Raw genomic sequence first — 17,147 nt, forward strand, 5'->3', positions numbered from 1 at the left:
GGTCTAACGCCCCCTGTACCACCCCACTGTGCCAACCCCATCAGACCTTCCTGTACAAGAGGATAAACTTCTCCTGGCAAGGGCCTTGGTCTTGCTCTAGCCCCAAATCCTGAGCCACCAACAACCCAGCACAGTGACCACAGGGCAGGGCTGCCTGGAGGCTTCTCACAGCACTGGCAAAATGGAACTGGGCCATCTTCTCTCCAGGCTTTAGCCCTTACTTCCTGGAATAGCACATCCATGAAGATTAAAGGAGGTCAAAAGGGCCTTCCCCTGCGTGTCACTTGCTGAAAGTGGAGTATATTAAAATTCATGGCACAGAAACCTTTTGTTCTAAAACAGGAATTCTCCTCTTAGCTTCAAGAAAAGACACTTGAGAGGGGACTGGGAAGGAAGGGAAGGAGCTGGGTGACTACAAAGGATTTACCTCTGGGGGCTCCTGGCCTCTCACCTGCCTGCACAGCAGCTTGCTGAGGACAGGAGACCGAGGGGTGACCTGGGGGGGAAGGACCTTCCAGCGGTGCCGGCCCTCGGGGCCGGGGGAGCGCGTGGCCAGCGGGAACGACTCCGTGGGGACCTGCAGGGAGGAGCTGGTGCCCACGGGCTGGGAGCGGATGGAGGTGATGGACCCTGGCACAGAGAGAGAGAGAGAGAGAGAGAGAGAGAGCAGTCACTGCTTGGGTGGGGGCTGCGAAGGGTTGGGTGAGAACCAGTGCCCACGGGATCCAGGAGGGGAGTCAACACAGGAGGGCAAAAGAAAAGCCTGAAATTCCAAACCTCAGCCCAAACCCTCGGGCAGTGCCAGGGTTAAAAACCAGGTGAGTCTTGTGCTGTCTCCTGCTTTGAATGCTCAGGGATGGCAGGAGGTTCCACATGGAGTCTCTGCCATTCAGCAGCATTCCAGGTGGTTCTGCCTGCTCTGGATTATCCCCTTATGGACTTTGCAGCCTCTGTTTTCCAGTTCAGGTAACAGGAATCTCCTCCTGCAGCTGCCACAACACTCAGGGGGGATGGTGCCCACCAGGATGGCAGCAAAGGAAGGGCAGGAGCTGGGGTGACATTTGGAACCCTGACATTGCTGCTTCCCTGGTGGCATTGGTTGGGGTGGATTTGTGATCCTGCTGTTTGGAGAACATGGATTTGGGAAGTCTTGTGCTGCATCCCTATGGTCAGGACACCTGGGCTGTGCTGCCAGGGATGGGCTTCAACCTCACCAGCAGCACTTCCCACCTACAGCCCCAGACAGGCAGAAGAGGCCCTGCCATGAAATGAGGGGCAGGAACTGATCTCTTCTCTCTATGACCAGTGGCAGGACCTGAGGGAACAGCTGGAGCTGTGTCAGGTTGGATCTCTGGGAAAGGTTCTTCCCCCAGAGGGTGGTGGGCAATGCCAGGCTCCCCAGGGCAATGGGCACAGCCCCAAGGCTGCCAGAGCTCCAGGAGGGTTTGGACAACGATCTCAAGGACAGGGGGGAAATTTTGGAGGTGTTCTCTGCAATGCCAAGAGCTGGACTGGATGATTCTTGTGGATTCCAGCTCAGGGTATTCTGGGATTCTGTGACTTCTCCAGGAGCAGGCACAGAGCAGTTTTCCACTCACCACAGCCCAACCACTTCCACCACCACCAGTCCACGAGCACAGCTTGGCTAAACATGGTCAGATCAGCAGCTTGGAACCTGCTCCAAGTGCTCTGACAATCCCTGAGCTCGTGTAGCAGGCTGGAATCACTCTCCTCCTGATGCCTCCCAGTCCCCTGGCTGGGTCTGAAGACTGTTCCTCCTCCCCAGCCCCTTTGTGGTGCTGCTTCACTGCATTTCTGCTCTGTTTGAAAGATCTCCTGCTTTTCTGTTTTTTTGGCTGCAGGATTTATTGTCCTCATTAGCTTGAAACCCAACGTTTGTTCCTCCAGCGCTGCTCCATGTTAAAAACACAGTTATCCATCACTTCAAGAGATCTCACCCAGAGGTTGAGGAACTTGAACCTCTGACAAAAACCATCCAGACACATTTCAGTTGCATTTCACAGAGAGATTTGTTGTTGGGGAGAAAGCAAAGTTAGTGTTTCATCATTTTTCTTCCAGAACACCACAGAAGGAGCAGAGTAATGAAATTCTCACCCCCACCCCATTTCTCTCTCATTTTTTTTTGGGCTCCCCTCAACCCAGAGTTTCAGGCTGAGTCTGTGCTGCTCATGTGCTACTCCAGGTTTTATAAAATGCTTTTTATGATGCAGAAAAACTCTGTCATAAAATCTGCCACAAACAGGCTCATAAAATCCAAACCCTCCACTCTCCTCCCTGTCCTCAGTTGGAATTTCCTCCTGTTGGAAACTTTCCATCGAGCTCTCACACAGGAAACCCAAACCCCCTCTAAACTGTAGGCTCAGAAACACCAAAGATCTCTGGAGCTGGATATTTTTTTCTCTTATTTTTCTAGGAAATCAGGAAACTATATCTAAAACCAAAATATTACAAGGTCTGGTCATCTCACAGTATCTTCACTGTGTGGTGAGTGGAGCACTGGGACAAGACCAGACATCCTAAATGGACATTGGGAAGCCCATGGAAGCACAAATGCTGATGGGAGTCTCCAAGGGCTCAGCTCTACTTGCAGAGAATTTATGGGACCATGACTTGAAGAAGAATTTGGGCAGCTGAGGGTGATGCTGGTTGGAAGCATCTTCCACCAGGTAGAAAGTCATGTCCATCATATCCCTGTCATATCCATCACTCAAGTGCTCTTGGAGAGAAATTTGGGAAGCATCAGAGAATTCTTGGTCAGTTCTACCACCCCTGCCAACATTGCAGCAGTTTTATATGGGTATAAATCCTGCTTTACACCCACTCCAGAGATGAAAACCAGCCCCAGGAGCCCAGCCATGAAACTCAACCTCTGTTTTCTTTCCTTAGCAAAGAATTTGCAGGTGAAATAATAATAAATACTGAGCAGAGAACACGAAATGGTGCCCAGAGAGTTTGAACAAATGGAGAGTTATTTCACCCAAGGAAATCAGAGCAGACCTTGGTGGCCCCAGCAGGGTTTGCAAACCCACCACTCATCCATCCCAGCAGCTCTGGCATTTCAAACCCCTCTGGATCAAAGGAAATGGGGCTGCTAAAGGTTCTTGGGAGCCCCTCCAGGAGGACACTCCCTTTTAGGGAGGCAGGGCTTGTGTTTCAGGGCAATTCCCCCTGCAAACCAGCTCCCACAACAAGAGCCAGAAGGGCATTTTCAGGGAGGGGCACTTGGATGCAGTGGATAAATGCACCCTCAAAGGTTCTGTGCAGCTCCTCACTCCTGGATGGTGGGGGCTCTCCAGGAGATCCATCAGAAGGCCAGGCTGGGGAAGAGGCTTCAAATCAACTTCCTTATGCTGCCAAATAAATTCCTGCAGCTCTGAGCTCGATGTGTGGTGTTAAGAGACACTGCCCTGAGGCTGCAGAGTGCCTGGAACAATAACTGTGAGGAGCTCTGGCCGGAAGCAATTCCGACTCCGGCTTTAATTCCCGCTGATGTTATTGATCTGTTATTGGGCTGTTCCCTTCAGAGGGAATGTGCAGCTTATCCCCCTTCCCTCAGCTAACAGCCTGTCCTCTGTGCCTCTGGCATGGCTGGGGAGCCCCACTCCTCCCCAGACACCCGAGCCACCAGTTTTCTCCTGGAAAATACAGGGATGTGAGGAAAACACGGAATTCTGCACTGTGTGGGAAACCACCACCGTGCTGATGGTCTCAGACCAAAGCTAGCCCTGCTCAACCCAACCTCAGCATGGGTTGGTTGCTCCCCACACAACCACCACAGGGACCTGCTGCCCCATGGCTGGAATCATGGAATCCTTTCCCTTGGGAAAGACCATCGAGTCCAACCGTGAACCCAGCACTGCAAAGCCCACCATTAAACCATGTCCCCAGGTGCCTCATCTGTGCACTTTTTGAATACTTCCAGGGATGGGGACTCCACCACTGCCCTGGGCAGCTGTGCCAATGCCCAACCATCCACTTGGTGAAGAGATTTCCCCCAGTATCCAACCTAAACCTCCCCTGGCCATTCCCTCTCCTCCTGTCCCTGTTCCCTGGAGCAGAGCCCGACCCCTCCTCGGCTCCCCCCTCCTGGCAGGGATTGCAGAGCCAGAAGGTCCCCCTGAGCCTCCTTTTCTCCAGGTTGAGCCCCCCCAGCTCTCTCAGCTGCTCCAGCCCCTTCCCCAGCTCTGTTCCCTTCCCTGGACACGCTCCAGCCCCTCAATGTCTGTCCTGATTCGAGGTGTGACCTCCCCAGTGCCCAGCACGGGGGGTGATCCCTTCCCTTAGCCCCAGTTTTGGCTCAGAGCAAGGGAATTCTCCACAGGCAGTACCTCTTTGGGCTTTGCAGGGGTAGGTCTCCATCTCCACCTCGTGCAGGGGGCAGGGGGCCTTGGCTGGCACCACGGGCCGGAACATGTAGCTGTCGTTGGGCAGCGAGTGCATGCGGGACACGGAGATCTTGCGCACGGCCAGCAGGTTGGGAGGCTCCCGGGGCTGCAGGGAGGCTGCACTGCCCTGCAGAGGACACAGAGAGCGGGGTCAGCCCCTGGGGGGGCTCACAGCAAACTCCTGCCCACCTGATTGCTGTTTCAAAGCCTCTGCTGATGTTCCTCTTGGGGTCTCACCCACAGCCGTGACCAGCAGGACGCCAGAGCTGCACCGTGAAGGGCTCAGGCTGTGCCCGGAGTCAAGGGAGGCATCACTGACCCACCACCACCTCAAAACTTGCTTGTAATAATGCCAAGGTCATGGGTTCAATTCCCCATGTGGGCCATTGACTTAAGAGTTGGGGTCTCTGATCCTTGTGGGTCCCTTCCAACTCAGAATAGTCTGGGATTCTGATTTGAAGCCCTTGGACACCACAGAGTAAAAGCAAAGTCCAGGAAAAGGGGGCCCATCCATGGGAAAACCAGTGTTTATCACACTGTTCCACCCTGGTATTCCCAGGGATGCTTTCAGTCCACCCTGGGAGTGATGTCCTTCTCCTCAAGGCTTCCCTGGCACAGAGGGGCCACACCAAGTCCTTCTGGAAATTCATGTGTTGTCTCCCCCAAACACACACAGACATTTAAAGACAAACATTGACACCAAACTCTGAGGCCTCTCCCAGATGTGGAGCATTTTGGGCACCATCAACCCTGAAGGAGGCCAGGGGAAGGAGAAGACATGGTGGCAGCAGGTATGGGGGTGTGGAGCCTCTTTAGGGATTTTCTTTGTTTGCTGAAATGGGTCTCGTTGGAAATTCCTGGACAGAGCAGAACCCAAACCTGAAATGTGACCCCTCAATGCCTCTCAGGCACCTCAGAGCAAACTCATCCTGGGCTCTCAGGGAGCTTCAGGGACCCAAATGATGCCTCTGTGCTGTCAATGGAGAAGCTGTGAGAGCTGATACCACAAACTGGCCAAGTGCTGGGGGAGCAGGAGCTCCTGGAGCAGGACCTGCAGCTCCCTGTCCCAGCTGTGGTCCCAGCCACACTCCCCCCACAACTGACCACATTATCTAAAATAAAACCAGTCCCTCTGGTTTTCCTTTCATCTCAGCCTCCCAGTTCCTGACTGAAAACATTTTCCCAGCTGCATGTCTTAAATTAAATGTATTTTGCTTTGCTCTGCTGGGCTGTTTTCCCTCTCTGCCAGCTAAACCTGGCCCTGAGATCCCTTGGGTTTGCAGGTCACCAAGGATCTGGTTAAATCCATTTTTTTTCCAGGCATTTCTGGCACAGAAATTTGTTTCCTCAGCTCCTTAAAGACACATATCCCAAGATGAATTTCTCAGTGCTTTTACCCCGTTGAGCTTGGCTGGGAAGGCAGAGGGACCAGCAGGAGGGACTCACAGGTAGTTGGCATCCAGCACTGCCCGTGGCTGTGCCCAGGAGCCCTCCAGGTGCAAGCCAGGTCTCTGAGCTGATGAATTACTGCATCAACAGTGGCTGTGCCAGCTGGGCCCAGGCCACCACAGCTAATAAGCTCCATCAGCACAGCAACACCTGAGCTGGAGGCAGGAGGGGGGTTGTTAACACCCTGCAGCACACAGAGAACAAAAGGTCTCGCTCCACTCTCACAGCAGTTTAACAGAAGGATCACAGGATTTGGCTATTGAAGCTCAGTTTGTCTTTGCAGGGTCTTGTATGGATGGGACAGATGAACAGAAACCTCTTCTTGACACCAATAGCCTCAATTTTTAAGGTTTCAGCTACTGAGAGCTGATTAGGGCTGTGGGCAAATTCCAAATGGCTGCAAAGCCCCTGAAGTAAGTCCTTGAAATATGAAACATGGCCTTGTTGGCTCCTGCCTGGTGAGCTGCTCCTGACAGGGAGGGTGGTTTGGAGACACACCACCCCTGCTGCTCCTCCTCCTTGGTGGGAAACACCTGATGCACTCCAGAGTCTGATCCCATACCCTGGAAATTGGGTTGGGACCAGAGCACTGGTTTGGGGGATGATGGGGAGGGACTGAGCAGAGGGAGCTACAACCCTTCTGGTCTGCTGGGGGTCCTCCCAGAGCATCTCCTGAACCCCCAGCTCTGGGGATTGCTGCAAGCCTGACATGTTGATCTCCTTCTGCCTCTGTTTCCTCAACGCTGTGTCATAAACAAGGTCTTAAAGGAACAACAATAAAATCAAATTTGACTGTGTTTTCTCCCCCAAAAGGCTCTGCCTGCAGCTCTCAGTTTAACATTTAAGGACACACTGCTCACACATCACACTGCACACCAAATGTGACAGTTTTCTGGGCTAAAAAGAGGATTTCATTCCTATCCCACACATGCTGGATGTGCTGTTTTCTCAGCTCCTGCACAGGCAGCACAAAGGACAGAGGCTGCAAAGGACAGTTGTGGCTGTGAAGGGACAGGTTTGGGACAATTCCAACACCAGCAGCAGCTGCACAGCACCACAGCACAAGGTCACAACGCAGAAGCAACAGTGGGACATCATTCACCTCAGCCTGGTGGCCTGGGCTTTTGTGGGAAGGTGGCAGGACATGGTGGGGAACAGAGCAGGAGGACGGGAATTCCAGGCTGGGAGTCTCTGCCCCCTCCAGCGTGTCTGAGTCTGGCAGGGCTAAAGACACACTCTCACAGCTCAGCACCTCCTTCAAGTTGGGGAGACAAAAAGCATCAGTGGCAGAGCAAGGCTGGGGCTGAACACTCCAACATGTGTGTCCAGTGGCATCTCCTACTGGTCCTGTTCATCCAGAGTGGGAAGGAATAGGAAAGCAAATGTGGGCTGCAAAACTGCCAGACATGGCAAGGAAACAAAGGAGAGATTGCCCAGGACAGCCTGGGGGTCCCAGAGCACAGAATCACAGAATCTGGGGTGGTTTGGGTTGGAAGGGACCTTAAAGACCATCTCATTCCAACCCCCTGCCATGGGCAGGGACACCTTCCACCAGCCCAGGTGGCTCCAAGCCCTGTCCAGCCTGGCCTTGGACACTTGCAGGGCTGGGGCAGAGATGGGAGTGAGGGAATTCCCACAGCCCCACTGCAGTGCCTCTGCCTCACTGCTGTGCAGGGAATGGAGCCCTCATTCCCAAATCCTCACCTGAATTCTAGCAATCCCATCTGCAAGGGGGAGGGTGTGGCCAGGTCCCTGCTCATGCTGCTCCCCCTCATCCCCTCTCCCTGCAGTTTCCAAGGTTAAAAGGAGGCTCTGCAGGACTCCTGAGGGGTTTGGGAGGTATTGGAAGATGAGGAAAAAACCAGGAGAGTGGCCCTCATTTGCAATCCCAGCCTGTGTGAAAGGATGTTCCTTCTCTTCCCCCAGTGAGAAAAGCAACCTGGCTGTTCATGGTGTGTTTTCCTACAGAAATGTCTATCAAGGACAACACTCAAACAGTGAATTCCCCATTGCTGTGTAACCAAATTTCTTTCTCCTTGCCTTAATAGAGTCTGATAGATCTTAAAAAAATCTAATTTAATGTAATTTAATCTCAACTCCCCCCACTGATTTCACGGTACATTTATTTGTGATCATGGTGACAAAGCAATTCCATGTTCACTCTTAATCATCTGCTGCTGACATGGTGTGAGACAATTATCTCATGTCCTCCTTCCCCTCCTGCACTGCTTTCCTACAGGACTAATAGGAATTGGAGGGCAGGCAGTGTCTGGAAAATCAAGGCAGGAACCTCCAGCTTCTTGCTGAGGGGCTCTGCCAATTCCCAGGCTCCAGGTCAGCTGTGCCCTAAGCAGAGTGGGAAGCTGCAGGTTCACACCAGTGCCACCCCTGCCCTCCTGAGCTGCCCTGATTTGCTTGAGACTCCTCTGGAAATCCCAAACTGGGATTAAAAAGAACTCCAGGTGTATATCTGGGTCCATGTGAAGGGAATTTATCCCATCCCTTGCTGCAGTGGCAGGGCTGACAGAGCCAGCATTCCCAGGACTTCAGGGGATTCCTCCCTGGTCCTGCTGCCCATGCCAAGGACAAGGACTGGCTGGGGAGCAGGACAGGGACCTGTGGCTATTACAGTTCTGAACTTAAAATTCACAACCCTGGAGGCAACTGGGAGTGGCAAGAGATGGATTTTCAACTCTCCCCCAGGACAATGGCCAGGACAGTGTTTCCAGCAGCTTCCACCTCAGGGAGCCCTCTGGAGATGACTCAGGGTGTGGGGGTGGTGGTGACATCCCAAGGGACCAGGAGAGCTGCCTGTTGTCCTGTCCCTTTGACTCTGTGTCAGTGGGGCTCTGACTGACTGGTGATCCATCCCCACCCTGCCCACAAGAGCCTTCAGGGAGCTCTTACCAGGGCTTGGGGCTTCACCTGCAGCACTGAGCTCCAGCTCTCCTGTGCCCTGCAGGGTGCCCTGCCCTGGGGGGCCACGGCACCTGCCCTGCTGCCACCCGTGGCCGAGGTGCTGGTCCCTCTGGACATCTCCAGCTCGATCTCAGCATCCATCTCAGCGTCCTCCTTGGCCTCCTTGTTGCTCTCCTCCAGGTGCTTCATCAGCACGGCCACCACCACGTTGACCAGGACGAACTGCGCGATGAGGACGAAGGTGACGAAATAGACGGGCGAGATGACGGGCAGGTAACTGAGGCAGTGCTTGTCCTCCCGGGTGCACTCCCGGAGCGTGTCCTGCAGCAGGGAGGGAGGGTGAGGCACCTCCAAGGGCCTCCAGACACACAAACAGCAAAATAACATGGACACAAAGGCTCGTGGGGACAATTAAAGTGGACTGAAAATAGGAACACCCTGAATTAAATCATCTACAAAGAGGGGCTTTGTGTTACCCAGAGAGGTTGTGGATTTCTCATCCCTAGAAGTGTCCAAGGCCAGGTTGGACAGGGCTTGGAGCAACCTGGGATAGTGGAAGGTGTCCCTGCCCATGGCAGGGGGTGGGACTGGATGAGCTTTAAGTTCCCTTCCAGCCCAGCCCATTCTGGGATTCTGTGATTATTTCACTGACATCTTCTTTAAGGTCCCTTCCAACCCAAACCATTCCATGATTCTACAATACATCCCAAAGGCACAGGACACAGAGGACATGGTTACCCCTCTCAGCCACAAGAATTGTCATGGTTTTCCCGAAATATCTGGCAAAGGAATGAAGGCTCAGGCTGGGTGAGCCTTAGGACAAAGCAGTGCTTGAAAATACACCTGGCTTTGAAATTAAGAAGTTTGATTTTGATGTTTTAGGAGGGAACCTTTTTGTTTTCACACAAAATCCATTTGAAATCTTTATCTATGGATAGAGAGAAGAAAGAGCCCAGGCAGAGATGGCACACACCTTCATGATGCCATTCCAGTTGTCCCCCGTGGACACCCTGAAGAGGGTGAGAAAGGCCATGCCGAAGTTGGTGAAGGTCGCGTGGCGGCTCAGACCTTCACAGGGATTCTCTTCACTGCAATCTGTGGGACAGGGGAGGAGCAGAACGTCAGTGGAGCCACCTTTGCCTATCCAGAACATCCCCCCCAAACGTGGTGGGGGCACCCTGAGCTGTGTCACACTGAGAGGTGGCATCAGGGAGTGGTGATCTCGTGGTGTCCTGCTGTGGAGGACCAGCTGGGACATGGGGAGTGGTTTTCATCTGGAGGGCCTTGGGACAGGTCAGCAGGAGCTCTGCCATTGGAAGTTTCAGCCCTGGAAATATTCAAGGCCACGTTGGACAGGGCTAAGATCAACCTGGTCTAGTGGGAGGTGTCCCTGCCATGGCAGGGGTGGAACAGGATGAGCTTTATTGTCCCTCCCAACCCAAACCATTCTGGGATTCTCTTTATGGGAAGAGCCAACACAAAGAGATCTAAAAGGAGGTGAAAACAAGCAGAATTCTTGGGCTGCCCCAACAAATCCTGCTCTACAGCATCCTTTGTCTGTTTTCCTCTTGATTATGTCCTTGTCCTGGCTGTTTTTTACAGGGTACATCTACCATGAGGGATAATTCACTGAGATAAAGTGGAGCAATTTGACATTTTCCCCCTGAGAATTCATATCCTAATGAGTGCAAATTGAACACATGAAATATCCCTCTGCCCATAAAACACAGGCTCCTTAAATATTCATTAGGTCAGGCAGCAAAGTCTCTGGCTGGGGCATTTCACTATTAGGTAATTATTTGGGGATAAATTGGAAGGAAAAACAGAAAAGCAAAAAAACCCACCCAAACAAACCAACCCAGAAATGAGCAGTCCTGGGGGAGCAAATGCTGATGTGGCTGGGATGGACTGGAAGTGAGCAGGGAACAGAAGGGAAGTGTTTCCCAGTTAAACTGGGATGGGATGGGGAGCAGTTTGCTGCCCCAGAGCAGGCCAGGCTGGCCCAGCCTCTGATCCTGGGGCTGGCACTGCCCAGAGGGGTGTGTGGAAAACCAGCCAGGGCTCAGAGCAGCAGAAGGTGCCTCTGAACAAGCCATTTTTCACCTCTGTGACAGCACAAATACACACATATATCTAGATATGTAATAGAAACCCACACTATGTCACTTGGGCTGGATGCAGAACTAATTATTTTTTTTTTTCCCCCAGAATTTGTTGGAGACTGAAAAATAATTTGGTTTTGGTTGGAAGAATTATTTTGCTTTCAGGCACTTGTAATCTGAGCAGAGGGCTGGACTCATAAAGGGGATTAATGACAGCCATAAACCCTCCGTGCAGGAAGGGCCCTTCTGGTGCTCCTGGAGCCCTAATTGGGATGGAAATGTTGAGGAGGCACACACAGCTCCTTCCAGCAGCGTGTTCAGGGCAGGGAATGCTTTGCCCTGGCTCAGCTGGGCAGGGCAGGGCTGTGGGTTTGCTCCCTGCTCCACCTGAGCTGAGTGATGGACACATCCCTGACCAGCTCTGCCCTCAAGCTGGAGGAACAACTGGAACACCAGGAGCCACTGGATGCTTCCTGATTGTGCAGAAAGGGGAAGGTGATGCTGAGGGCAGTGGGCAGACAAGCCCTGGGCAGCTGGAAGGGCAATGCCAGCCAAGTGCAGGGAGCTCACAGGGGTAGGAGAAGCTCCCAGGAGGGCCATGTTTATGGTGGCACCTCTCCAGCAGCACTGTGACCACCATCCAGCTTTGCAGACTCATGCTCTGCCTTCAGGAGCAAATTTCCACCCTTGTGAACATATTTAGACATTAAATAGTCCCTCTCCAGCCAAGGGTGGTGTTGGAGCAACCTCTAAATGTGTGTTTGTGCACATCAGGCAGGTTCTGTGTTACATCCTCACGTGTCATCTGTGCCCCTGAGATCAAGAGAACACCTTCATCTTCAGCACATGAGCTGTGAAGCTGAGGAAGGCCCAGGGATGAGAGGGAGAGGGAAGGAAACAGCCAGAGAGCAAATAAACACAGACTGGATGCAATGAAGGGCTCGTTACTCACCGAGTTTGCCAAACAGTTCCACTCCCAGGGCAGCATAGATAAAAAACAGGAGCATGAAAAGTAGGCCAAGGTTCCCTACCTACACAAGGAGAAAGCAGAACAAGGGTCAGGCAAGTTGAGGTCACTCATTAAATCACTCCATCACATTTGAAACACAAGCAAAGCAGGGAGGGGTGGCCAGAGGAGGCAAATGGACACCTGCCCTGGCTCCCACCACCCTGGGCCCCTCTCATAGCTCTGGTTTAAGACACCCAGAAGTTCTGGGTGGGAAGGAGCAGATACTCCATGTGCAAGGCAGGCTCTGGGGCTTCTCCATCACCCTCCACTCATCTGGAACGTGGCCATTCCCAGGGGCACCTTCCCTGCACTTCAGGAGTTTGTGACCTGCTGCTCTGGGTTGAACATTAAAGACTTTTCCTTTCTGTTGGGGATTCTGAGCATGAGGACAGTGACAATAACAAGCCACAGGAGGAATTGTTTGGTTTCCAAAGGCTCCACTGGCCTGGAGGACTTTCAGCCAAGGAACTTGTGCTCCAGGGAGAGGTGAAGCTCTCTGAGCCTTCCCCTTTACAGACACTTCTCAACAACATCTTCCTGAATTTTAGCTTCAGTTTCTCCAAGGAAAAACCTTATTCCACAGGGGAACTCTGAGCTGCAGGCACCTGGCAGCTCTGGGTGCTGCTGGAGGTGCTGCTGAGCACTGCAAGGGGCCTGAAGGGAGGGGAGAGAAGTGAAATGATGCTGAAAGAGCACAAAGGTTCTTAATAACGTGGCATTACAGTTATCCACGTGGGACTCAATCACTACCACATCTCCAAGAGCACATTTTTGGTGATTCAGGCAGAGAACACCAAGGGCAGAGTAACCTGACCTGCTACAACCTGCAAGGAACTGCTCACATTTATCTCTCCTGCCACTTTAATTGCTTGTGTCTATCAGCTCCTAACAGGGATAAAGGATCCAGTTCTCCAGCTGGAAATGGCATCACAAACAGCCCTTTATCCCTAATAAAGGATCCAGTTCTCCAGCTGGAAATGGCATCACAAGCAGCCCTTTATCCCTAATAAAGGATCCAGTTCTCCAGCTGGAAATGGCATCACAAGCATCACTTTATCCCTAAGAAAGGATCCAGTTCTCCAGCTGGAAATGGCATCACAAGAAGCACTTTATCCCTAATAAAGGATCCAGTTCTCCAGCTGGAAATGGCATCACAAGCAGCACTTTATCCCTAATAAAGGATCCAGTTCTCCAGCTGGAAATGGCATCACAAGCAGCACTTTATCCCTAATAAAGGATCCAGTTCTCCAGCTGGAAATGGCATCACAAGAAGCACTTTATCCCTAATAAAGGATCCAGTTCTCCTGCTGGAAATGGCATCACAAGAAGCACTTTATCCCTAATAAAGGATCCAGTTCTCCTGCTGGAAATGGCATCACAAGCAGCCCTTTATCCCTAATAAAGGATCCAGTTCTCCAGCTGGAAATGGCATCACAAGCATCACTTCATCCCTAAATAACCATGAGCTGGGTGGGGCTGCAGGGAGTCAGGCTGAGGGATTCCTGACCTCCAAGGCATCTTCTCAGTCTCAGAGTTGTCTTCTCTCAGCCCCAGTGGTGTTGGGCATTTTGGCCACACTCCTTAATTTCATCAGAAAAGTTATCAGATAAATGTTATCAGATAAATGTTATCACTCAGAAAAGAGGGTTTTTGTACTAAAGAAATGGGGGAGTCCAATCTCCCAGTGGAGACTGTAATTGCTACAAAGCCTGAACTGGCTACTCCACACAGAGCTCTGCAATTCCACGAAAATTATGACCATCCTCCAGGGAATAACAGAGCTAAAAGAGGGATGTGATGGCTGGGCTGGATCATTTCTCCTGCCTGCACTGCCTTCTGGAACAGTGTTTTCTAACTGGTGTCTGCTGGAGCTGGTGGCCTGTGAGACATTAGAGGAGCCTGCAAAGGGTCTGCAAGGAGAAAACACCAGAAAAGAGGCACATGCCCAAACACCCCCACACTGCCAGGGAGGCAAAAGAGCAGGGAATTAAAGGGAAGGAAAATCCAAGTGATAAACAAGCCTTCTATGTTGAGTGCATGTTACAGCCCAGCAGAAGAGGGTCTTGGGTTTTGCTCAAAGCAGCCTCAGTGTTTTACTGCTATTTTAAGGCCTAATAAATCACCCTGCAGACTTATGGCATTGATGAAATTCCAAGGAATTCAGACTAACAACAAAGTTCTTCCCAGGTTATCAGTCAAAACTATTATCTGGCTTTCCACATGCAAAGGATGTTACGGGCTGACATTTGCTCATAAACAATTTGCTACTTTCTGGGGGGCATTAGTAAAATATTCTGTATTTATGATGGTGACTAATTGCATCACTGAGCCAACGTGGCTCATAACAAGTCCTTCAAAGGCCACAAAATCTCATAACAAAGTCCTTCAAGGCATAGCTTAAAAATGCTAAAAGACTCATGTTTGCTGATGTGGGGTTTGCTGTGTCTGAGCAGACACAGGAGCAGGTCCAAAGCTCAGCTCCTGCCCAGGATCCCTTGGGAATATCTGGCTCTGATTTGGAAATGTGGCCATGTGAGAGAGGTGGGACACAGCAGTGAGAGAAAGGTCCTGGCATGGCTGATGGGACCCCCTTGACTGCCAAACTGCATCCCACCCATCCAGCACCCAGAGCTGCTCCCCTCCTGCTACCCTGCCCACCCCTGCCTGCACCCACATGTGCAGCCAGCTGGAGAATCCTGGGAAGAGCAGTCCAAAGAGCCAGGATGCTCCAGAGCAAACCAGCTCAGCTCCTGCTCAGCTGCTCCAGCAAAGCCCCTGGGGCTGTTTGTGCAGCTTCGGGATCAGGAAAGGAAAGGAAAGGAAGGGAAGGGAAAAAATTCTTTGCAGAGAGATGCTCAGGGATTGGAATGGGCTGCCCAGAGAGGGGGTGGATTCCCCATCCCTGGAGGTTTTTCAGCTGAGCTTGGCCATGGCACTGAGTGCCATGATCTGGTAAAGGGACTGGAGTTGGACCAAGGGTTGGACTTGATGATCTCAGAGGTCTCTTCCAACCCAATCCATTCTGTGATTCTGTGAAAGGGAAGGGAAAGAGAAGCAGAGGGAAGGCAGGCAGAGAGTCCCTGCCTTGGGTGAGTCACTGCTCTCCTGAAAGGCCACAACCCCCTCTGTAATTCCCTCAGGGATAGGGAATTAATGTCTCCAAAGCACTTGGAGATCTACTGAGACCAGCCAAGAGAAAGATGGGGCATGAATCATGTTGGAAGGAATGGAGGGGGCAGGAGCACAGCAGCCACAGGCTGGGATGGCTGGGCTGGACTCTCCATGAGGAACAGAGATCCAGCTCTGGCAGCCAAGTCAGCCAAGTGACTCTAAGAGGTGGTTCTGCTCCAGCAGCACCCAACAGGTCAGCTCTGTTCATCCATCCTACTCCCCCTGACTTGGGCTGGGCACAGGAAACTCCAGACAGCCCCTGTCTCTGGCAGCCAGGGGTTATCCATCATTCCTCCAGCACTGAGGGAGGCTCTGCACTGCAGGGAGTGAAGCAGAGAAGAAGAATGTCTTGGAGATGTTCCTGGTGCCCTGAAGTACCTCAAAGAAGCCACAAGAGAAGGAGATGCTGGTGAGTATCTTGTGATTCCTCCTGAAGCTTCATCTCCTGTCTGTGTACCTGGGACAGAGGAATGCTGTGGGCACAGGGAGTCCTCCACCCCACCCAGAGGAGCAGGGAGGGCCTTTGGGAGGAGCTTCCACCCCTCCCCACAGTCCATCCCAGCTGGAGCTGTGACCTCCCACTGCCAAAGCCCTGGACTGGCCCTGCTCAGCTGAAGGGAAGGACCATCCTCTGCACACACCCAGCTGGGCCCTGCTCTCCTTGCCCTGGGAGAGGCACTGATGGACCAAATGTCCTCTGTGGTCCCACTCCTGCAGTGCCTGGGGAAGCCAGTTCCTCCTGAGCCTCCTCCAGCTCTGACATCCCTTATTCCTGCATCACACCTTGCCATTCCAATGCCCAAAGCTCCCTGGAATGCCTGTCAGGAACAATGTCTCACAAAACTCAGCCCCTGCCAAGCCTTTCCAAGGACAGGACTCCTCCTCATGTTCCTTCCACCACTCTCCAGCCAAAACAATAATCCTGGCAGTGGGAAAACACAGCACTAACCCCGAAGAAAATGGACACATTTGCTTGGAAACCAGAGGCCATCTGTGAGAATCCCAGGATTAGTGGAAAGGGCCAGACAGAGACAACCTTGGAGGCTGAAGGCAGGTCATTGATGCAGCCACAGGCCTGGATGAACTGCCCCTCTGTGTGCCCACTCAGCCCCACGGGGAGCAGTGCCCAGAGCCAGCAGGATGGCACTGTCAGCACCTCAGGCTTTCTGCTTCACTGCTCTAATCCCTCAGGCATCTCAGCACAGCCCACACAGCCCTGGCTTCCCAAATCCCCCTGTCCCCAGTGCTGGCTGGTCAGACATTCCTGGCCTTGCTCTCTGAGCTCTCATCACTGAGGGTTTCAGGCTCTGGCAAAAAGCAGATCATTGTTTTTGTCCCCCAAGTGTTGTCAGACAATGCCAGAAACCTCCTCAGGAGCTGCCACTGAGATAAACACAGGAATTCCAGCAGCAAAAGGAGATAAACTCCTGGACAGGAGCAAACTACAGGCCCTGTCCTTCAGGGCACTGAGAGAACAGGCAGTTCTTCCCTTTTTTCCTGGCACTGAGTCCATCTGGGGGGAGATCTGAGCTCTGAAGACAAAGAGAAGGTGCCTTGTACAGCCTGCACTTAATTAATGTGCCACCCATGGATCAAGGGGGAAAAGAGAAGGAAAAAGAGCCCAGATCTTTGGGTAGGAAAGTTCCACATCTTGCTGTTGTTGGCCCTGCAGAGGAGGGTGGGAATTGAACTGGTTTGCCTTTGTGCTCTCCATGGGAAGAGCTCTGGTGGCAGCTGCTGCTGGAAGTGCTGGGAGTGGCATTCACTTCCAGCAGGACAATTTTAACCCAGCCAAATGCCCAAGCTCCAAATCCCACAGCAGGTCATGCTCCGGAAAGGGGGAACAGGACTTTGATGGGAAAAGGACTACAGGGCCCCCATCCAGCAGGAGTGTCACAGAGCAGACCCTGCTGACAAAGCCAGTGCAGCCTCCAGATGTACAGGCAGGGAAATGCTCAGTGGTGGAATTCATTACCAGTCTTAATGGGGCCAGAGCTCATAAAGAAACAGGTCTGGAAAACCTGCTCCTTCCTGAGAGATGAAAGGAGTTCAGTGCTCTTCTCTTTGCCAGACTGCAAGAGATTATTTTAT

At 52.3% G+C, this 17,147-nt stretch overlaps 1 protein-coding gene across 2 annotated transcripts in view; it reads right to left on the bottom strand.

Annotated features, from left to right (window-relative positions):
* The window catches only part of CACNA1H (calcium voltage-gated channel subunit alpha1 H), a 134,666-nt gene that overhangs the window by 2,862 nt on the left and 114,657 nt on the right, over positions 1–17,147 (bottom strand). The window contains exons 28-33 of one of the 2 annotated variants that reach the window (XM_071571609.1): positions 11,829–11,907; positions 9,748–9,869; positions 8,763–9,095; positions 6,958–7,110; positions 4,350–4,533; positions 428–630 (exon numbers count right to left, since the gene is read on the bottom strand). In XM_071571609.1, coding sequence (XP_071427710.1) covers positions 428–630; positions 4,350–4,533; positions 6,958–7,110; positions 8,763–9,095; positions 9,748–9,869; positions 11,829–11,907 — 1,074 coding nt within the window. The remainder of the gene's footprint in view (positions 1–427; positions 631–4,349; positions 4,534–6,957; positions 7,111–8,762; positions 9,096–9,747; positions 9,870–11,828; positions 11,908–17,147) is intronic. The other variant, XM_071571610.1, reaches the window with a different exon arrangement.

Source organism: Pithys albifrons, chromosome 16, assembly GCF_047495875.1.
Source record: "Pithys albifrons albifrons isolate INPA30051 chromosome 16, PitAlb_v1, whole genome shotgun sequence".
NCBI lineage: Eukaryota > Metazoa > Chordata > Aves > Passeriformes > Thamnophilidae > Pithys > Pithys albifrons.